This window comes from Arctopsyche grandis, chromosome 3 (genome assembly GCF_051622035.1).
Source record: "Arctopsyche grandis isolate Sample6627 chromosome 3, ASM5162203v2, whole genome shotgun sequence".
NCBI lineage: Eukaryota > Metazoa > Arthropoda > Insecta > Trichoptera > Hydropsychidae > Arctopsyche > Arctopsyche grandis.
The window spans coordinates 17,852,290-17,870,140 of NC_135357.1; the positions used below are offsets into that span (position 1 = coordinate 17,852,290).

The window sequence follows — 17,851 nt, forward strand, 5'->3', positions numbered from 1 at the left end:
GAAACTTTGAAATTTAATAGTAATAGACAATGGTAGCAACAATATGATATTGTCTAATACTAATAAATTCGTTTTTTTTTATATTATACAAAAAGATTTATAAAATCGTATTATACACAGATATACTAAGCCATCTCAGTGCAAGAACATGTATTATATAATATATAATTATAGATTTTTTTTACAAAATTAATTTAAAAATAATTATTATAATATGGAAAAAAGACAAGAGGGAAAAGGGTTGGATATAAAACATATTTATATGTAAAATTACACGAAATTATTCATTTAATAATAATAAGCCGTTTCGAAGAAGGCGCAAGAATTTCTTTTCATTTTGAGAATCTGGACACACGGCTCTCAGGTATTGAGTTGCCATGCCTGATCTACTTGATCAATTCATCAATATTCATCGTTAGCTATGGCCATTCGATTGGGTGTATCTCTTTGGTATATCTGATTCACGTGAATGTCACCTTGAATTAATATGGCTCGAACACAATCGGGTGCCATTCGAAATTTGAATATGCCGATCAAGTTTTCTCTAACCCAGACCGAATAATGGTCATCTTCACAGTTTATTCTCAGATCAAATTTAGTTCCAGGTGATAAATGTGACGTCTCCATTCTCTCTTCATCTCCCCACGAACCTTTGATATAAAAAAATATATATAATGGATATTATACATACATACATATATACAGAATATTCAAACTGTTACCAGCAGTTACTATAAAGTACCTTGTTGCCAAGCATTTCTAATTACAACATGTTTCCGGCCAGCCATAAAACGAGGATTAATGTGTAATGGAATGTCTGGATGCGGCCACATCTGAACTGAAGATTGTAAATTTACATAGAAAGAATGGGGTAAAAGCTTGATTTTACCCTTGATAACTATTTGTTTACCCTTTCCAAAACCTTCTTGGAGAATACCAATTGCTGGATTTTCCTTAAAATATTAAACACATCATTAAATTTACTATCATCAATTATATTAATTTAAAATGTAAAATTATTCACATTTACCCATTTAATACTATCATCGTCTTCAGATTTTGGCACAATAGGTGGAGATGGTGAAGCAACCGGACGGGCAGGATACGAACGAGCTACGCCTCGTCGAACAACATCTATAGTTACGCCCGTTCCTCTTACCTGAAGTTCTGACACCCGTTCTAATGGTGTACGAAAATCAAATATACAAAAATGGGCGGAGTCTACCTAATAATTGAAAAATTAAAATAATGAATGATGCCATTTGATATAATTTGTACAAATATGTGTACATACCTGACAATAAAATTCACTGTCGGCAACAAAGAAGTCAATAGAGAATTTTTCGCCACGTCGAAATGGAAATGGAAAACAGGAAGCTGTTTCTTCATTGCCCCATCGACCACCGAGTCGGACAGTTCGTACTACATATCGTTGAGATAAACGAGGATTAAAATGGAGGGCAATATCAGGTTCCACGTTTTCCTTTTCTTTATTACAACATATATTGACTGAAAATCTGTAATGAAAATATATTTATCATTCAATTTAACGATTATTAAGCGAAGCAGAAGAAATTCAAAAAAATATTAACTTAATAGAACAAATTTTACAAATACCAATATATAAAAGGCGTGTATTTAATTGATCAGTAATTTATTCAGCTTTTGATCTACAAAAATAACTAAATTGTCAGTAAATATTTCGAAATTACCAGTGAGTATTCTAAATAATCAGTTATTAAACCAAAATGATCAGATAATAAAATGAAACGGTCGATGATTATTATAAGGTGATCATGAATATCATTTAAAAATGATTATTTCATTTTGACATCCAGAAAATCGTCAGTGTTGCCATATCGCATTATGGCTCCTAGTATAAAAAATCCTGATGAATTTTGCCACTTAGCAACATTCTTTTAATAATCTCCTCCTTCTCCGTTTTCAACCCCCTCGCTCCAGGTCAGTATCACTGTCATGAATAAACACCGACCTTAAATGAATAGTGAATAGGGCCAACCCTAACTTAACCTAACCCAAACCTAATCGTAAATGAATTAATACCGACCCTAACAACCTAATCTTAATTGAATAGGGCCAACCCTAACTTAACCTAACCCGACCCTTCAATAAATAAGTGTTAGCTGCTAAGATATGTTTTTTTGTGAAAATATCTATGAAATAAAACTTAAAATAAGTGAAACGTAAAGGAGGTATGTAAAAAAAAAGATATTACGATGTCTTTGGATGGGTATTACGGTGTGTGGACTATGAGAAGAGTGGGAATGGACAGAAGCGGGGCGACGCGCTATCATCCAACTGTCAAAAATTATAATTTCACTGATAGAAAATCCTTTTTGATCGGTATTTACATAAAATACTGATCAAAAAGGATTTATTTACTGATAAAAAAATAATTATTTACTGAACAAAAATGAATAATTTACTGATCGTTTATTATATTCTACTGATCATTTAGAATAAGTTACTGATCAAGTTTATAATTAATTATGATAAATTTTTCATTTTTTTACCGACTACTTTTGAAATTATTAACTAACCAAATAATTTGTTGCCTATATAAAATCCACTGTATATATTTGCATGCTTATGCTTTCAATAAAAAAATAGAAATTAAAATAATGAATTCAATTTGCTCACCTTTCACATTCTGGATGAATGAACCCCTGAACAGTAATAACATCACCCGTGCTCAACGACTCGAGCTTTCCAGCATACGGCGTGGCAACATCATCCACTTCCACCTGTAATTGTTTTTTAGATTCAGTTTTCATAGAGAGTAACTTTTCACAACACTGCACACAACCCATTTGAAAGAACTCGAAATATTGACGAAAATGTACATTTATTTTAACGATTCATCGGTAAAAATATCAAGAGAGGCAAATATGTAACAATATTCACAAGAACACTCACGCCCGTATACTAAGCTCTTTATTCGATACTCAACAATATACCTTTCCAACGTGCTCTTATCAATTTAAAGGAAACGAACGAGTGATATGTATGTTGCACCCGATAAAATGTTATTTGCTTGAAGATTAACATTCATTGCGATATTTGTAGCAAGGTTTTTTTGTGTTTTCATTCCTATTTCTGTTTGTGTTGTGTTTTCATTTCTATTTTTCATACATTTTATATAAATTCTAAAATTTTATACGGAAATGCACAATGATTTCTTTTTATCGACTGCAACACCCACGGAACTCAAAAACTGACAACGATTCACAACCCAATTCATAGCATGACATCATACTGTCCACAAATAATTCGTTTAAATTAGCTCATAATTTACAACACATATATTTAACGACACCTACAAAAGCTTTCAATCAAATTTGACTTTGAATTCTAAAGAAAACATTGTTTCAGAAATTTAAACCGAAGATTTTTCCTAGATTACAACCGCTGAAAGCATGTAATCTACTGACTCCAAGGTAAACAAATATAAACAAACAATTTAAAAATAGATCCAACTATATATTTTTGATGAACACACGCTTTTCTAAATTTTCAACATGCAAAATTAAAACATTCAGCACCTGCTTATGTACATATGTATTTCAAAAGATTTATTTTGAATATAAAGTCAATGACACAATGTTCCAAGTTTAGCTGTTGTTTACACATAGAGTGCTCAGTAAGAAAGTGCAATATTGGTATTTCAATTGAATGCATCCAATGTACAGGATATTATTAATTATATATATTATATTTATTTAAATATACAGTTCAAAGATTATATTCACCTTTAAAAAATGATCGAAATCCATTGCCTTGTAAGTATTATGTAAAATTATATATATATAATAGAAAGTTGTATAAACTATTATAAACCAATACAACAAATTCAACGTTTTTCAGCAAAGAATTTCAACAACAATACAAACGTCAGAGCTCCATTGCGAAACGGTGTCAATTAGAATTCATCGAGCGACGTATGCAGCTGTTCAAGGCAAACAATCGTATTCGTACGTGAAAAATATGTAAATTCTTGAGTGGAGTGTCACTTCAAATGATTCAGAGAAGACTATTAAGTCACCCGTTAGATTTGTCTTTATGGACGGTTAAATGTGCTGAAGGCGACTTTTCAAGACTGCTACGGATGTTGCATACACATTAGAAAGAGAGGGTACCAAAGAATAAATTAATAATATAGGAAAATCACTCGGCAATAATTCCAGTCACTACTCATTCAGGTATGATAATGGATGTTCTTCAACGTCGATTATGATTTTTACCATGGATATGCAAATTTGTACTGTTCTACTATTACGTGCATGCAGTATGTATCTGCAAAATCACTTTGTATTGAATTTGGCACAGTATTTCACGGCCTGTATTTAAGAGGGCTGGACACCAGCGCCTTGTCCATATAAACGTATTACACTTCTCCCTTCCTCAATTATGGCACTAGAGAAATTATATTATAATATGCTATGGATATCTACCATTAGGATGCATCTATCGTTTTATTTTTTTGATTAGCTATTTTTCATATGAGCTAGGAGCCGCCAAACATCTTTAAAATCGCTTCTTTTTTACACCCACGAAAAGGTCCAGCGTGTTTATTTAACCGTCGATTTAAAAAAAAAATACGCGCATAGTTGCACAGAAAATATCTTTCTCATACCGATGATGAATTTTTTTTAAAAATTGGTACAGTTTCGGAGGAGAAAATAGGAGAATACGAAACCTCGATTTTGTCGATTTAAAATACGTTTTATCTGGTCGAAGTGCAACTGTCGCATTCACTCAATATATATATATATATATATATATATATATATATATATATATATATATATATATATATATATATATATATATATATATATATATATATATATATATATATATATATATATATATATATATATATATATATATATATATATATATATATATATATATATATATATATATATATATATATATATTATACTATATTATATATAAATTATACTAGGATGCAATTAGTTAAATAAGTGAGTAGATGGTTAGTTTTGTAGTGATAGATGGGTGGGGAGTCCGAGAATTTCGAAATGCAAAGTGAGAGCGAGAGAAACGCGCGCGGACACGGTGACAGTCGGACTCGGACTCATATATATATATATATTTTTTATTTTATTTTATTAATTGAAAAATCAACAGACAGGATGTACAGAGATAGGTATAAAAAAAACAAAAAGTAAATAAATAATATATGTAACATCCGAGTCCAATAATAGATTATATATATATATATATATATATATATATATATATATATATATATATATATATATATATATATATATATATATATATATATATATATATATATATATTGATATATATATATATATATATATATATATATATATATATATATATATATATATATATATATATATATTGATATATATATATATATATATATATATATATATATATATATATATATATATATATATATATATATATATATATATATACTGTCGCATTCATTCAATATATACATATATCGAAGAAAGGAACGGCAACAAAATTGAGGTTTCGGGTGTACAGCCCTCTTAAGTCAGTTGTTATGTTGTGAATATCTTACAACCTATGTATGTACTTATATTACTCTTTATTCCCGCTTGTTATCTTGATTCTTTGAACGTACGCTTAATTGATATTTTCCTTTAATGTTATTTATGAGACTTCCAAAATCTTTATTGTTTTAGTTGCATTTTCTCACGACTCAATGCTATCTGCGTGACGAATTCTGTGCATCTTTTCAGCCATTTCTCGATACATTCAAAACACATATGTTAACACTAAAAATATCGTTTTTAATTAACTTTATTGCTTTTCTGCATTATTCCCACGACTCTTAATCCGCACAACGAATTGTGTGAAATCTACCCTCAAGGGATACATATGCAAACACTAAAATATTAGTTTTACCAGCATTTTTCACACGACTCGACTCGAATCGTATTCCCTCAAAAACCCTTTTAAAGCTGCGTAGCTAATTGTGTAACTAATTGTGTGTAAACCATTTCTCGATACACTCAAGGGTCAAAGTATTAAAGTCTTAATTAACGACTCGAGTTCCCCCCTAAAATATTATTTTCTCACGAATTATGATTGGTCCAAATTGTTACCCTTATTGAATATATACCGATGTTAAACATATGGAAGATCACTTGCGATCAAACACTCTAACTGATCACTTGCGATCAAACACTCTAACTGATCACTTGCGATCAAACACTCTAACTAGTAACTTGCGATTGAACAGTGTAACTAGCACTTGCGATCAAACACTCTTACTAATCACTTACGATTAGATAGTGTAACTAGTGACTTACGATCAAAATATTAAAGTCTTACAAGGCACTTGTGATTAAACTGCCTAACTAGTAACTACTAACTAGTAACGTGTAATACAAACTTGTACATTAATCTCGTGTATACTTACTACTATTAAAGAAGATCTTATAAAAAACTGTGACTAAAATATTTGTACACCATCTCCTTCTCGTCCCCGTAACACAGTAACTTTGTTTGATTTAGTAAGTAAATAGACGATCAGTAAGCAGTGGCGGCTCATCTACATATATGGGCTGCGGGGCTACAGCCTCCCAGTATAGTTAAAAAGGCATGCTATTTTTGCCTTCCATATGGGCGGCAGGGCTGCAGACCTCCCAGTATAGTACATATGCATGCTGTTTTTGTCTGTATTTGATCACCGGTATGGTCAACGAGCTACTACAGCTCGATTAATCTCTGCAGCCCCCCCCCCCCCCCCCCAATGAATTCTCACGAGCCGCTACTGTCGCTACACGACAAATGTCAAAATGACATTTAATGTCAAATTAACATTTCTAAAATAGCTCGCACGAAATAATTGTTATTGGCAACCCATTTGACGTTTGATTTGCCGAGCGGACCCCGATTCTGTCGGGCGAGCTATTTTAGAGAGGGCACTCTTTTTATTTGCAGGGCGAAATGTTTTAGGGATGGTCATTTGCTTATTATATCGTGATAAATACCTAATTTGTCTGGAAATAGGGCTATTTTGCCGGGCGGATAAATGGTACCCTTATGAAATGGTATAATGCGTGAACTTTCCGCGTTAAATTAGTATCTAGGTTAGCTATTACGAGAAAATTGTATTAATGTTTTATATTTGTATATTATAGAATACGGGGGTGGAGGGAAAATGTGGTAAAGGCCTCCACCCTAGAGAATTATGTATTTTGTGTTTTAATAATTCAATTAAAATAATGTTATAATAATAAATAAATAAGCTTATAATAATAATTTTATAAATGATTAAACGTTTTATTATTGAAAAAAAAATGTGTGTACCTATTGCTAATTATGAATACCCCCCACCCTGCCAATTTTCTGGGTCCGCCCCTGTATAGAATAAAGGTCTGTTCATACATATCCAGTGAGAACCGGCAGCAGCAGGTATCCTGTAAGTACGGACAGTATTCTTTGGTACATTCTATATGGACGCATTCATACTCCATTCACGCATTCATACGCGTCCATGCTGTTGCCGGTTCGTACTGGATAGGTATGAACAGTTCTTAAATGGGGATTTCATCGTAAAAATCTACACATATAGAATATATTTTATATTCATATGTCTATATAGAAAGGAGAAAAAATATCATAGTTCAAAATAAACAATAGAAAAACATTTCTCTCGGGTTCATTTTATCGAAATTGGAGCGAGTTTTATAGGGATGATACTGACCTCGACCTAAATTTTATGTTATCTGATGGAGATGTGCATGACAAGCAAGGTTTTGCTCACATTACGGAGTTACGAATTCGGTATCGATTTTTGGAGGGTCGTGAGGAATGTCCACGTCAAGTTCGGGAAAATTAAGGTAAAAATTGACAAATCGTTTGGCATTTTCTATTACGTAGCCTGTGATTGTTAGTCCTTTCAGTATAAATCGATATTTATATTCAGCACATTCCTCACACCGTTATATGCGAGGGTGAATCAATATTTAAAGGCAATTTGTGTGTAATAATAGCACCCCCTGTCTGAAAACGCTTTCAAGGTCTTCATACATATTATTTTGTGAGATTCAGTTAAGTCTTTACAGTCAAGGTGTAAACATGTCAGCTCCTCTTTCAAATTGCACGGTTAGTGAACAACGTTCAGTGATCAGATTTTTGTGGTCAGAAGGGGTGAAACCCTCTCATATTCACAGAAGAATGCTAGCTCAATATGGCGAAAATTCGATCACTCAAAGAAAGGTGTACGAATGGGTAGAAAGATTTAAAAGTGGCAGAACAAGCATCATCGACGATGATCGTCCAGGTCGTCCAACAACATCAACAACTGTAAATAATGTCGATCAAGTAAATACTCGCATTCAAGAAAATAGACGACTTACAGTTTCTGCTATTTCGCAAGAGTTAGACATCAGCTACGGATCTGCACATTTGATCATACACAACACCCTCAAATATCGTAAAGTTTGTTCAAGATGGGTACCCAAATGTCTCACAGATGAACACAAACGGAAGCGTTTAGAGATTTGCTCCCAATTTTTACAGCGATACCTAGGGGAAGGAGATGCATTCTTGAGACGACTTGTTACCGGAGACTCAACGTGGATATATCACTACGAGCCGGGAAGCAAGCAGACTAGTATGGAGTGGAAAAATACTTTATCACCAACAACAAAAAAACTCAAAGTTTCACGTTATTCGGGAAGAGTTATACTGACATTGTTTTGGAATTTTAATGGACCCATCCTCGAATATTATCAGGAAAGTATAGATAATCGAAATAGTGCTAGCTATTGTGCCATGTTGGAAGAGAAACTTAAACCTGCTTTACCCGGAGATTTGCTGTCAACAGGGGTTCTGCTTCTGCATGATAATGCTCATTCAGCCGCTGTAACAATTAAAATAATTCAAAATCTTAATATCGAGCTTCTCAATCAACCACCGGATAGTCCGGATCTAGCTCCTTCTGACTATCACCTTTTTGGCCCTCTGAAAAAAGCATTACGTGGACGTCAATTTTCAAACGATGATGAGGTCAAAGAAGCAGTGCACAAGTGGCTTATTGAACAACCAAAGGCTTTTTTTTTAAATGGCATCAATAAGCTTGTGGACCGATGTGAGAAGTGTTTGTTGAAGCAAGGTGATTATGTTGAAAAATAAGTATTTTTTTTGTAAGTTGCTACGATTTATTGATTTATCCCTGTATACATATGTATATGTACATATGTACGATTTAAGGTCTATTCATACTATCCAGCAGTTCGCGACTACAGCACAGCACAGCAGTTCACGTAAACGACAGTTTCCATTCATACTATCCAGCACCTCACGGTTCCAGCACGTTCAGACATATATTGGCCGAGTTTCAAGGCAAAATCGACTTACATAAAAATTACAGAGCGCGACGATACAGCACAATATTGCTTGCGTCGTATCGTCGAGCCAAATTTTGTCACAATACGACGTTTCCTAAAATATTCATATACCACTATAACGTCCACATAATATTTCCAGTGGCCAAAGAAAACCGGTTTAGCTTGATACGTTACAGTGACATGTACTGCTGTATAGTATTAATAGATTTTGTCGACTACTGCTGTTACATTTACGCCACACTAGACAAGAATGTGTCCATAGAAAATGTACCAAAGAATACTTTTCATACAGCGGATCACGTGCAGATGTCGGTACGTGCTTTGCTAGTGAATGAATAGATTTTAAACCAGTAGTGTATACTTATACTTGTTTAAGGTCAATTGCCGATTCACTTTCAGGTTAATTATTATATTGACAATTGCATGACAGCACAGGATACATATATACATATACATATACTATTAAATCAAATTAGAGTTTTCAAAACATAACAAACGCTGTTTCAGCACGCTACTTAAATTCTAGGAAAGAAATCTACATTTAGAAGTAAAATCAATAATAAAGCAATTCTAGTGCGAAATTCGTAAAACGCAAACGTAATGGGTGTACAAAGTTGTACGAGAAGTAATAAAAAACACGTTTATTATATGTATTTTTTTTCGTTAAAAGTATTTAAACATTTGATTTACGTATGAAATACCGTATTTACGTATTTTGAAAAAGAAAAATATAAAAGTGAATGCTCTTGTCATGCTTTGAAGTGAATCAATAAAATGAAAAAAAAAATTTAAGTCACTGTTAATTATTATAAAATTATATAATAAAAACAAAATTACACTTTGGCGTTGACGATTTGCTTTCAATTTTAAAAAACCACTCGTTCTTCCTTTAATTTTTTTGATCATCTTTATGTAATATTTTCATTTGTTTTCAAATGTACAATTTAAATATAATTATGAACTTAAAATGTGTTAATATTTATTTATCCAACTATTTCAATCACAAATAAATTGAAAATAAAATTTAAAGCATTTAATCATCTACATATGTACATATGTACTATAGCATGAACCAATGCACTGACTGATTCATTATATTTATCTCACATTTATTCAATTACAAAATAAATCATCACTCTGAATTGTTGGGAAGTAACTGGTTTTGAACACACGTCCACTTTCTACATAGAGCGTTGCTCATTCAAAAGTAAAAGTGTCAAATCTAATTATATTCTTCTCGGGGTGTTTATTTTAGAAGACAACACTCACATAGAAATTTTCGCCGGGCGTATTGAGCTGGTCATCGTCTTGTGTCCGACTTTTACAGCAGGTCAAAGGTTTTCTGTTAGCAAAGCAACAGACGCTGTAGCCACAGCAACCGGCCCTTGAGTTCCCATCCCCGTCGTCTGAAGACACCACCACAGGCATCGGCAGAGAGGGTACTTTCATAATCACTGTGAGTGTTCGAGTTTTCAATTATGGTAGGAACTCCCTTCTACCTGTCTGAGTAAACCGAAGAAGAAAATTCGATTTTTCTCATTGTGAAAAACAAGATTTTCCCCGCGCGCTCGCGGAGCGACGATCGACGCTAGCGACGCAGTACGACTGGCTCGCCGCACCATTTTCCGACTGTACTGGCTGTGTGTATATTAAACCCATACACGCATTGTAGAATAATGCGCAATATTCTCATTTTAAAACCTATCTATTTTGCACTAATAATAACTATAATAATATTTTTAAAACAAGTTCTAAGCATAAGTTTTAAGTTACAGCGTCAAAAACATTACATTTTCTTTTTTAACAGGATGGTACTTGTTCACTAGTTAGGCTCACGCTTCGTGCTTAAAAACCAATTATTACGTTTCGGTCTGAAGTGCTAAAATCTTGTTAAAACACGTATGTATGTACATCTTAATAGGTTAATGCATTTTTACTTTTTTAATAATAACTAGCTGAACCCGGCATGCGTTGCAATGCTACAATAAAGCATGCAATTTCCGTTCCCGTTCTTGTTCCCCTTCCAGTTCCCATTTGTCGGGAAAACGCAGGTAGCGAACACGTTGGTCGCGACGCGAAAACATTTGAAATTATAGCGTTGCAATGATACCCATACCCGTTTTTCCCGTTTTTTTTTCACAGTAATCTTCCCGGACATGCATACAACAAATCCTGAAAGTTTCATCGTAATCGGTTCAGTGGTTTAGGAGCCTATTCGAGACACACACACAGACATTCATTTTTATATACATATAGATATAGATGATATCCATCTAACAGACAAAATAAATGGGGAAATAAGTGGAGATGGAAATAACTTATTTCTAGACATATTTTCATATTTCCATATTTTGTACTAGACTTTATACTGGATAACTATGGACGAAATACAAGTAGGAGTCAATGAAGAGGATAAAGGTACAACTTAACAACTGCTACCATGCTCTCTTTGGCTACCGCAGATATTTGTAGAAGGGCACGTGTCTCATTTTGAGCCCATTCTCGGGATGAGAACGGCCTCCCTACGTCGTCGTGAATTTGTATTGTCATATTGTTTTCCTGCTGCCGCGTCTACTCATTTCCACTAATCACTGTATGCTCTGTAGATGGAGCTACTGAAGCTGAAATACTTACATATCTTACTAATCTGCTTCAAGTGGAAAAATATTTACACTGAGCTCATCTCGAAAGGTTCATGGTTTTTACTTTTTATGAGAAGAACGACAATATAATAAATGTATTAGTTTCCAAATGCACTATTCAAACTAAAATATTGATTTATAAAAATATTATTTTAAATGCCAGTTTAAATCGATGACTTATTCAGAAGATCCCGTTGATATATGTATGTACATATGTATGTATGTATGTACATATAATTTACAGTCCAAGTTTTCACTCCGGTTCGTTCATGAACATATCAGTTTGTTCACACACGAATTATAAGATTTTAAGTGTCAAAATCTATCTGCAAATATGTATGTACATAGATTCTCACCAGGTGTTCCAAATTTTGAGCTGTCAGAACAAGAAATATTTAAAACCGGAAATTCTGTGGAAACCACATTACAACTTTGCTTTAATTCCCATTTCCGCTATATTTTATATCAAATAGAAGATAGATAATGGGGTAAACTTAAGCTTATGCCTTATAATGCATTAACTATCGTTTCTGCATGAACAAACTAGTTCGTTTATCAATTTGTTTTTTTGTGTGCAATATAACTGGGCAGATTGGTTTGTGTATGAAAAAACTAGTGTGTTCATGAAATAACGAAATGCTACGTGCTACTGAAATGCATATACATATGTAGAAAGGCTTCAACTTTTTAATATAAATTTTCATGATAATTTCATTACTCAAACATACAAGACAGTACAAATAGTTTATATACAGTGATGATGTATATTATTATGATTCCACATCAACTGGAATATTTATGACGTTATCTTATAATACCATTGGACAGGTTTTCAATGAGAAACTTTTATTTTATTGTATTATATTACAGGTATTTTTTTTGTACATAAGTACTAACAATTCCAAAAATGTTTACAAATACAGCAGCATATTTTGCGAGAAATACTCAAATTTTTACAGAGTGTGTAAGCGGGTAGCATATTGATAATAATCAACAAATTCGAGATGATAAAAACTTCATTTTGCGAGAAACGAGGATAGGTTGTCAATTTCGTGGAACCGTTTCAGCAATGCAATCAGAAAAATTGAAACTGAAAGCGAAAGCACGACCACTCAGTTGAAAGCATTACACTTTAATCACCGAGCTACATATGTTGCTCGTTGAATACATAAGTTGTGTACACAATGACGTGTTGGGTATTAGGTCTTATCAATATAAGGGGATTTCGGTGGCAAAAATGTTAAGTAGATTAACAAATTTAAATACCAGTTAAGGTCTGTTCATACCTATCCAGCACGAACCGGCAGCAGCAGGTATCCCGCAAGTAGGGACAGCTTATTTGGTACATTATATATGGACGCATTCATACTCTATTCATGCATTCATACGCGTCCATATAGAATGTACCAAAGAATACTGTCCGAACTTGCGGAATACCTGTTGATGCCGCTTCATGCTGGATAAGTATGAACAGACCCTTATACGCTTATCTGTTCCGAGCTCATTAGCAACAAATTCCTTAAATAATTTCTTTAAGAAACGGTATCTCGGATAATTGCGAAGTATTATACATTTTAAGATATTTTTAAAAAAAATATATTACATTCATAGATATATAATGTAATATATTTATATATCTATGATGACATTACATAAACACACACAGGTTAATTCCATACCCTATGACAAACCAAAAAAAAGACATATATTTTTAATATGCGAAAAATCTATCAGAACCATTAGTTACCTACATAGGTATACATATGTTAAATGCTATTTTTTGAAATAATCGAATAAGAAAGTATGATATAATAGATACGATTCCACACGGATACAAATAATGCGCGGATCGAAAAATAATAAACATTTAGCACTAAAGAAATATATGTATTGTATGTAGAATAATATAAAATATCAATATCGATCAGTCGAACGTCCCAACAGGGGGCCCCTCAAGTAGTCCGGGCCCTAGATCTTTAACCCCAGCTCCCCCACCCCCTCTCAGCGGCCCTGCACACAAGTGTGTGTGTGTTTGTGTGCATTGTCTAAATTTTACTTATTTCATTTAAACGAAGGCGTCTAGTTGTCTAGACGAAATAATGGAAAGTTTTATATTAAAATACCCACGTATTGGAGAAGTCTACAGAAAAACGTTACTAATAATTTAATATGAAATGTATTTGATATACATACTCGTATGTAATATAATATTTACAATTGGTCATAAATTACATCCATATATCTAGTACGTGGTAATAAGAATTACAATTCATACGATACAATTGTAAGTGACGCATTGGAATATGCTTTTATCAGCCATGTAAATATTTAAATGATTACGTATTCCGAAAATAGCCGAATTTCACATTAAGTGAATCTGTATAATTTTAAGCCATGGCTTATGTACATGCATGTTTGAGCTACATACAGCCTACGACTAGCGAGACGAGCATTACAAATGCTTCTCTCTTGGGTGTTTCCCACAATTAAAAACTTTGATTAGGGTAATTATGAACAACTAAGGGCAAGGCTGAGTAAGATGAAACTGTTACAATGTTAATGGAATTGAAATTACCAAGAGGCTGAAAATAGTGTGAGGCACTGCGCCGGCGCCTTTACTTATAAACACGTTCGATATTCGCATTGCGCAATATATTTGAAGTATTTAATATGTATTGCAACCAATTCATTCATTTCGATTTCAGACATTGAATGACAAATTTTTAGTGCCATATTCAGCTACCAGACGATGGCGATCATTTTGATTACGATATAAGTACATACATATGTACAGTGGCGCGCCGTGACTTTTAAAACATGGAACTAGGTCTGGATAAGAATATAAACATACATATGTATGTACATATAAGATACAGTAAGGGTGTAAAGCTCGAATCAGTATACACTAACTAGTAAGTGTATGCATCACCAAAATAACCCAGTGACAGTATTCACGGGAAAATAAATGAAAACGTTTACTAATAAATTCATACACTCGCTATCCGTACGTAGTAAATGAATTTGGGAATATTTTTTTGATTAAGTTTCAGTCCCCCTTATAAAATATAACCTATGTAACATAATCTAAATGGTAGATAATGCGGAAGTAGGTAATTGTAAAACAACTACAGTGGATTTAACCTTGCTAATTATTGTCTATTTCATATCAATTGAACAATAATGAACACAACCAGTTATATTATTGAGCATAAAATTCATTGGAAAAGCAACGTTAAACTTTTGTCAGCTATCAAACCACTAAAATTTCATTCGTTAGTTGATTTACTAGTTCGCAGCAGTAAGTGCATATATTTTCGCGTCAGTGTATCTGCGGAGTATCTGCGGAATCTTGCGTCGTAAGCTTTAGCTAAAAACCAAAGCTAGTGTACACACTTACTAGTCAGTGTATACTGATTTGAGATTTCACGATCTTATATAAAAAAATGTATTTTTAATTATAGTAATTTGTCTTGAAGTGATGATAATCTGTCTTGAAGTGGGGATTTGTGGTAACAGAAATATCCAAAGTAGTATATTTTCTTAATAACATCTGGTTTGTCTTCGAAACATAATCTTCTGAACGATTTCTCGAATAATCAATCGAGAATATAACATTACAAGGCCTTGTTGTTTATTTCTGCGCGCTCCGCACTGATTTGTTCCGAGGGAATCGTTTCGTGAGCCGAGTCCCTTGCCATACTTGCACTCTGTGTAAATATGTGTTATTTTAACAACAAAAAGTTCAGAATGTTTTATTCTTAGTGAAAATTCCATAAATGCTTGAAGAGACGAGTACATTAAGAAATGTTTTGTCTTCAACGGAACGTTTATACATAACAATTCGCCAGTACCGCTAAGGGAACAGAATTGAGATGGCGAGTCGGACCATACCGTAACAATCCATTAGCATTACCAATATCTCAGGTAGATGTCGATTCCGGTTTCTGAACTTCGCTAATCCGAGGGAACAATATTAATATGGACAACAATCTGAATTTATTTAATCGGCATAGTCCCTCTAGTCAGTGGCGGATATGAAATTTGAGGCCCCCAACTTCAGTAAAATAATATTGTCATCGTTTTTTGACATGCTTTTCAGTAGGTATATGGCTTTTCATTAAGATTTTACAAAACCATATTTTTATTTATTTATTTACTATATGTACTTTTTTTTTATACCATATTTTTATTTATTTATTTACTATACAGTTTTTAGGAGAAAATAGGTAGGTACTATTTTAAAATATTATGTAAAATCGGTATTATTTTAATTTATTCTTGGCTTACAAACTTATTGTGGACAATGATAATAATTTATAAGTTGAAACTTTTGTTAGTAAAGGCCCATTTTGGGGGCCCCAAGATTCGGGGGTAGCAGTAGCGTTTTCGTATCATCCAATGTTGATTAAAAAATCGGGGGAACATTTAAATAGTCTCAGATGAAATTTCTTTAATAGTTAAAATTAGTGTGTTTAAACATAACAGAGTTGTTGTTAAATAATGATTTGTTTATATCGTACATTTACATTGTGAAAATCATTGACAGTTTCATTTATTACGGTCAATTACGAGCTTTCATACGTAATTTAGACACAATACTGCAGACTTACTGTAAATCACTAAGACAACTAGTGATTATTTTTACCAACAGTTTTGGGGAAACAAAGTGTTTATAATTTTTCTTACAAAAACCAGTTTGGTTGAGATGCTGCAGTACCACAGTTCTATAAGTCGACCGCGCTTGGTTACAAATAATTATTTTTGCTCTATTCATTGAATATGCACGCATAATTACAATCAGATTTATAACGATTTTAAAAGAAAAACTCCTATCACCGCAAATATGTTAGTTCTAAGGCAATGACATTGAATGTGTACAACGAAATCAAGACAATTAGTTCAAAGCGGCCATGTTTGTTTACGATACCGCATTGTTCATACAATTCGAAACTAACAACGTCAACCGTGTTGCTTCACGAAAATAAGCCGTAAGCGCATACACATTAAAGAGCAAAATCGAATACACAATGACCGATCCCGACATTAAACGTCAATATGACGTTACTGTTTGCAGTTTGAACTTCAACGTCGTGTAAATAATAAACGCGACTAATTATATCATAATACATTAGTACCGAGCACAAAACGAAGTACATATGCACATGTCAAATTTGACATATGCAGATGCACGTGACCGGCACGTCACTCACATCTCCTTCGAAGACTTCCCATGCAGCATCCAACTCGTCTTCCTGAGCGTCCACCACACCAGGCATCAGCAATGACACAGTACTACACATTATCGCTTGCTTTTCCTCGCCCACATCGCCAACGCTGATTACACCATCCACGTCTGCCTCCAGATCGAAATTGATAATTCTGTGGGCCTCAGCTTTCGAACCACGTATCGATCTGTTCACTTCGTGTAATTGTATCGATGAATAATTACTATCGGCGAACGACACGAATGACGAGTTACCGCAAGCTACTTTGGCGCACAACTAACGGTTTGCGGGTTAGAAACCCCACAAGTTTCTCTACAATAGGCGACATCTACGCACCATCCGAGTGTGATGACTCGCATTGCTAATCTGCGCATGTTGAATCAATTTGCTTATGTTATCTGTAAGCCGGTTTTAATGTTGTATCTAATCGAAATTCTTAAGTAGGGCTTTCACAGCCAGTTTTGTTATTGATTTAATTGAAATTCTTAAGTAGGGTTTTCGCACAGAAATCTGGATTTAAAGTTTTGCGTATGAAAGGTTTCAAAATGCCTAGGGTTTACTAAAAGGCTGGTTA

General features: G+C 33.4%; 1 protein-coding gene across 4 annotated transcripts; it reads right to left on the reverse strand.

Annotated features, from left to right (window-relative positions):
* Positions 1-243: 243 nt before the first annotated feature.
* Positions 244-17,647, reverse strand: LOC143909683 (galectin-6-like). Of its 4 annotated transcripts, XM_077427778.1 has the most exons (7): positions 10,680-11,017; positions 8,867-8,923; positions 2,662-2,765; positions 1,295-1,517; positions 1,031-1,225; positions 743-953; positions 305-650 (listed from the first exon to the last, which is right to left on the reverse strand). In XM_077427778.1, exons 1-7 carry the CDS (start codon positions 10,857-10,859, stop codon positions 403-405), a joined length of 1,218 nt encoding a protein of 405 aa, XP_077283904.1. In that variant the 5' UTR covers positions 10,860-11,017; the 3' UTR covers positions 305-402. The 4 variants fall into 4 exon arrangements, with proteins under 4 accessions (XP_077283906.1, XP_077283904.1, XP_077283905.1 ...); XM_077427780.1 differs by lacking the exons at positions 8,867-8,923; positions 10,680-11,017 and adding an exon at positions 17,263-17,647 and having other exon boundaries at positions 244-650; XM_077427779.1 differs by lacking the exon at positions 8,867-8,923.
* Positions 17,648-17,851: the final 204 nt, after the last annotated feature.

Excerpts from the sequence above, each read along its gene's own strand:
- LOC143909683 (XM_077427778.1), bottom strand. The coding sequence starts at position 10,859 with ATGAAAGTACCCTCTCTGCCGATGCCTGTGGTGGTGTCTTCAGACGAC. Across the intron at positions 8,924-10,679 it reads CGCCCGGCGAAAATTTCTAT|CGGCTGAATGAGCATTATCA; the intron begins GTGAGTGTTGTC and ends TAATTGTTACAG. Across the intron at positions 954-1,030 it reads ACGATGATAGTATTAAATGG|GAAAATCCAGCAATTGGTAT; the intron begins GTAAATGTGAAT and ends TAATATTTTAAG.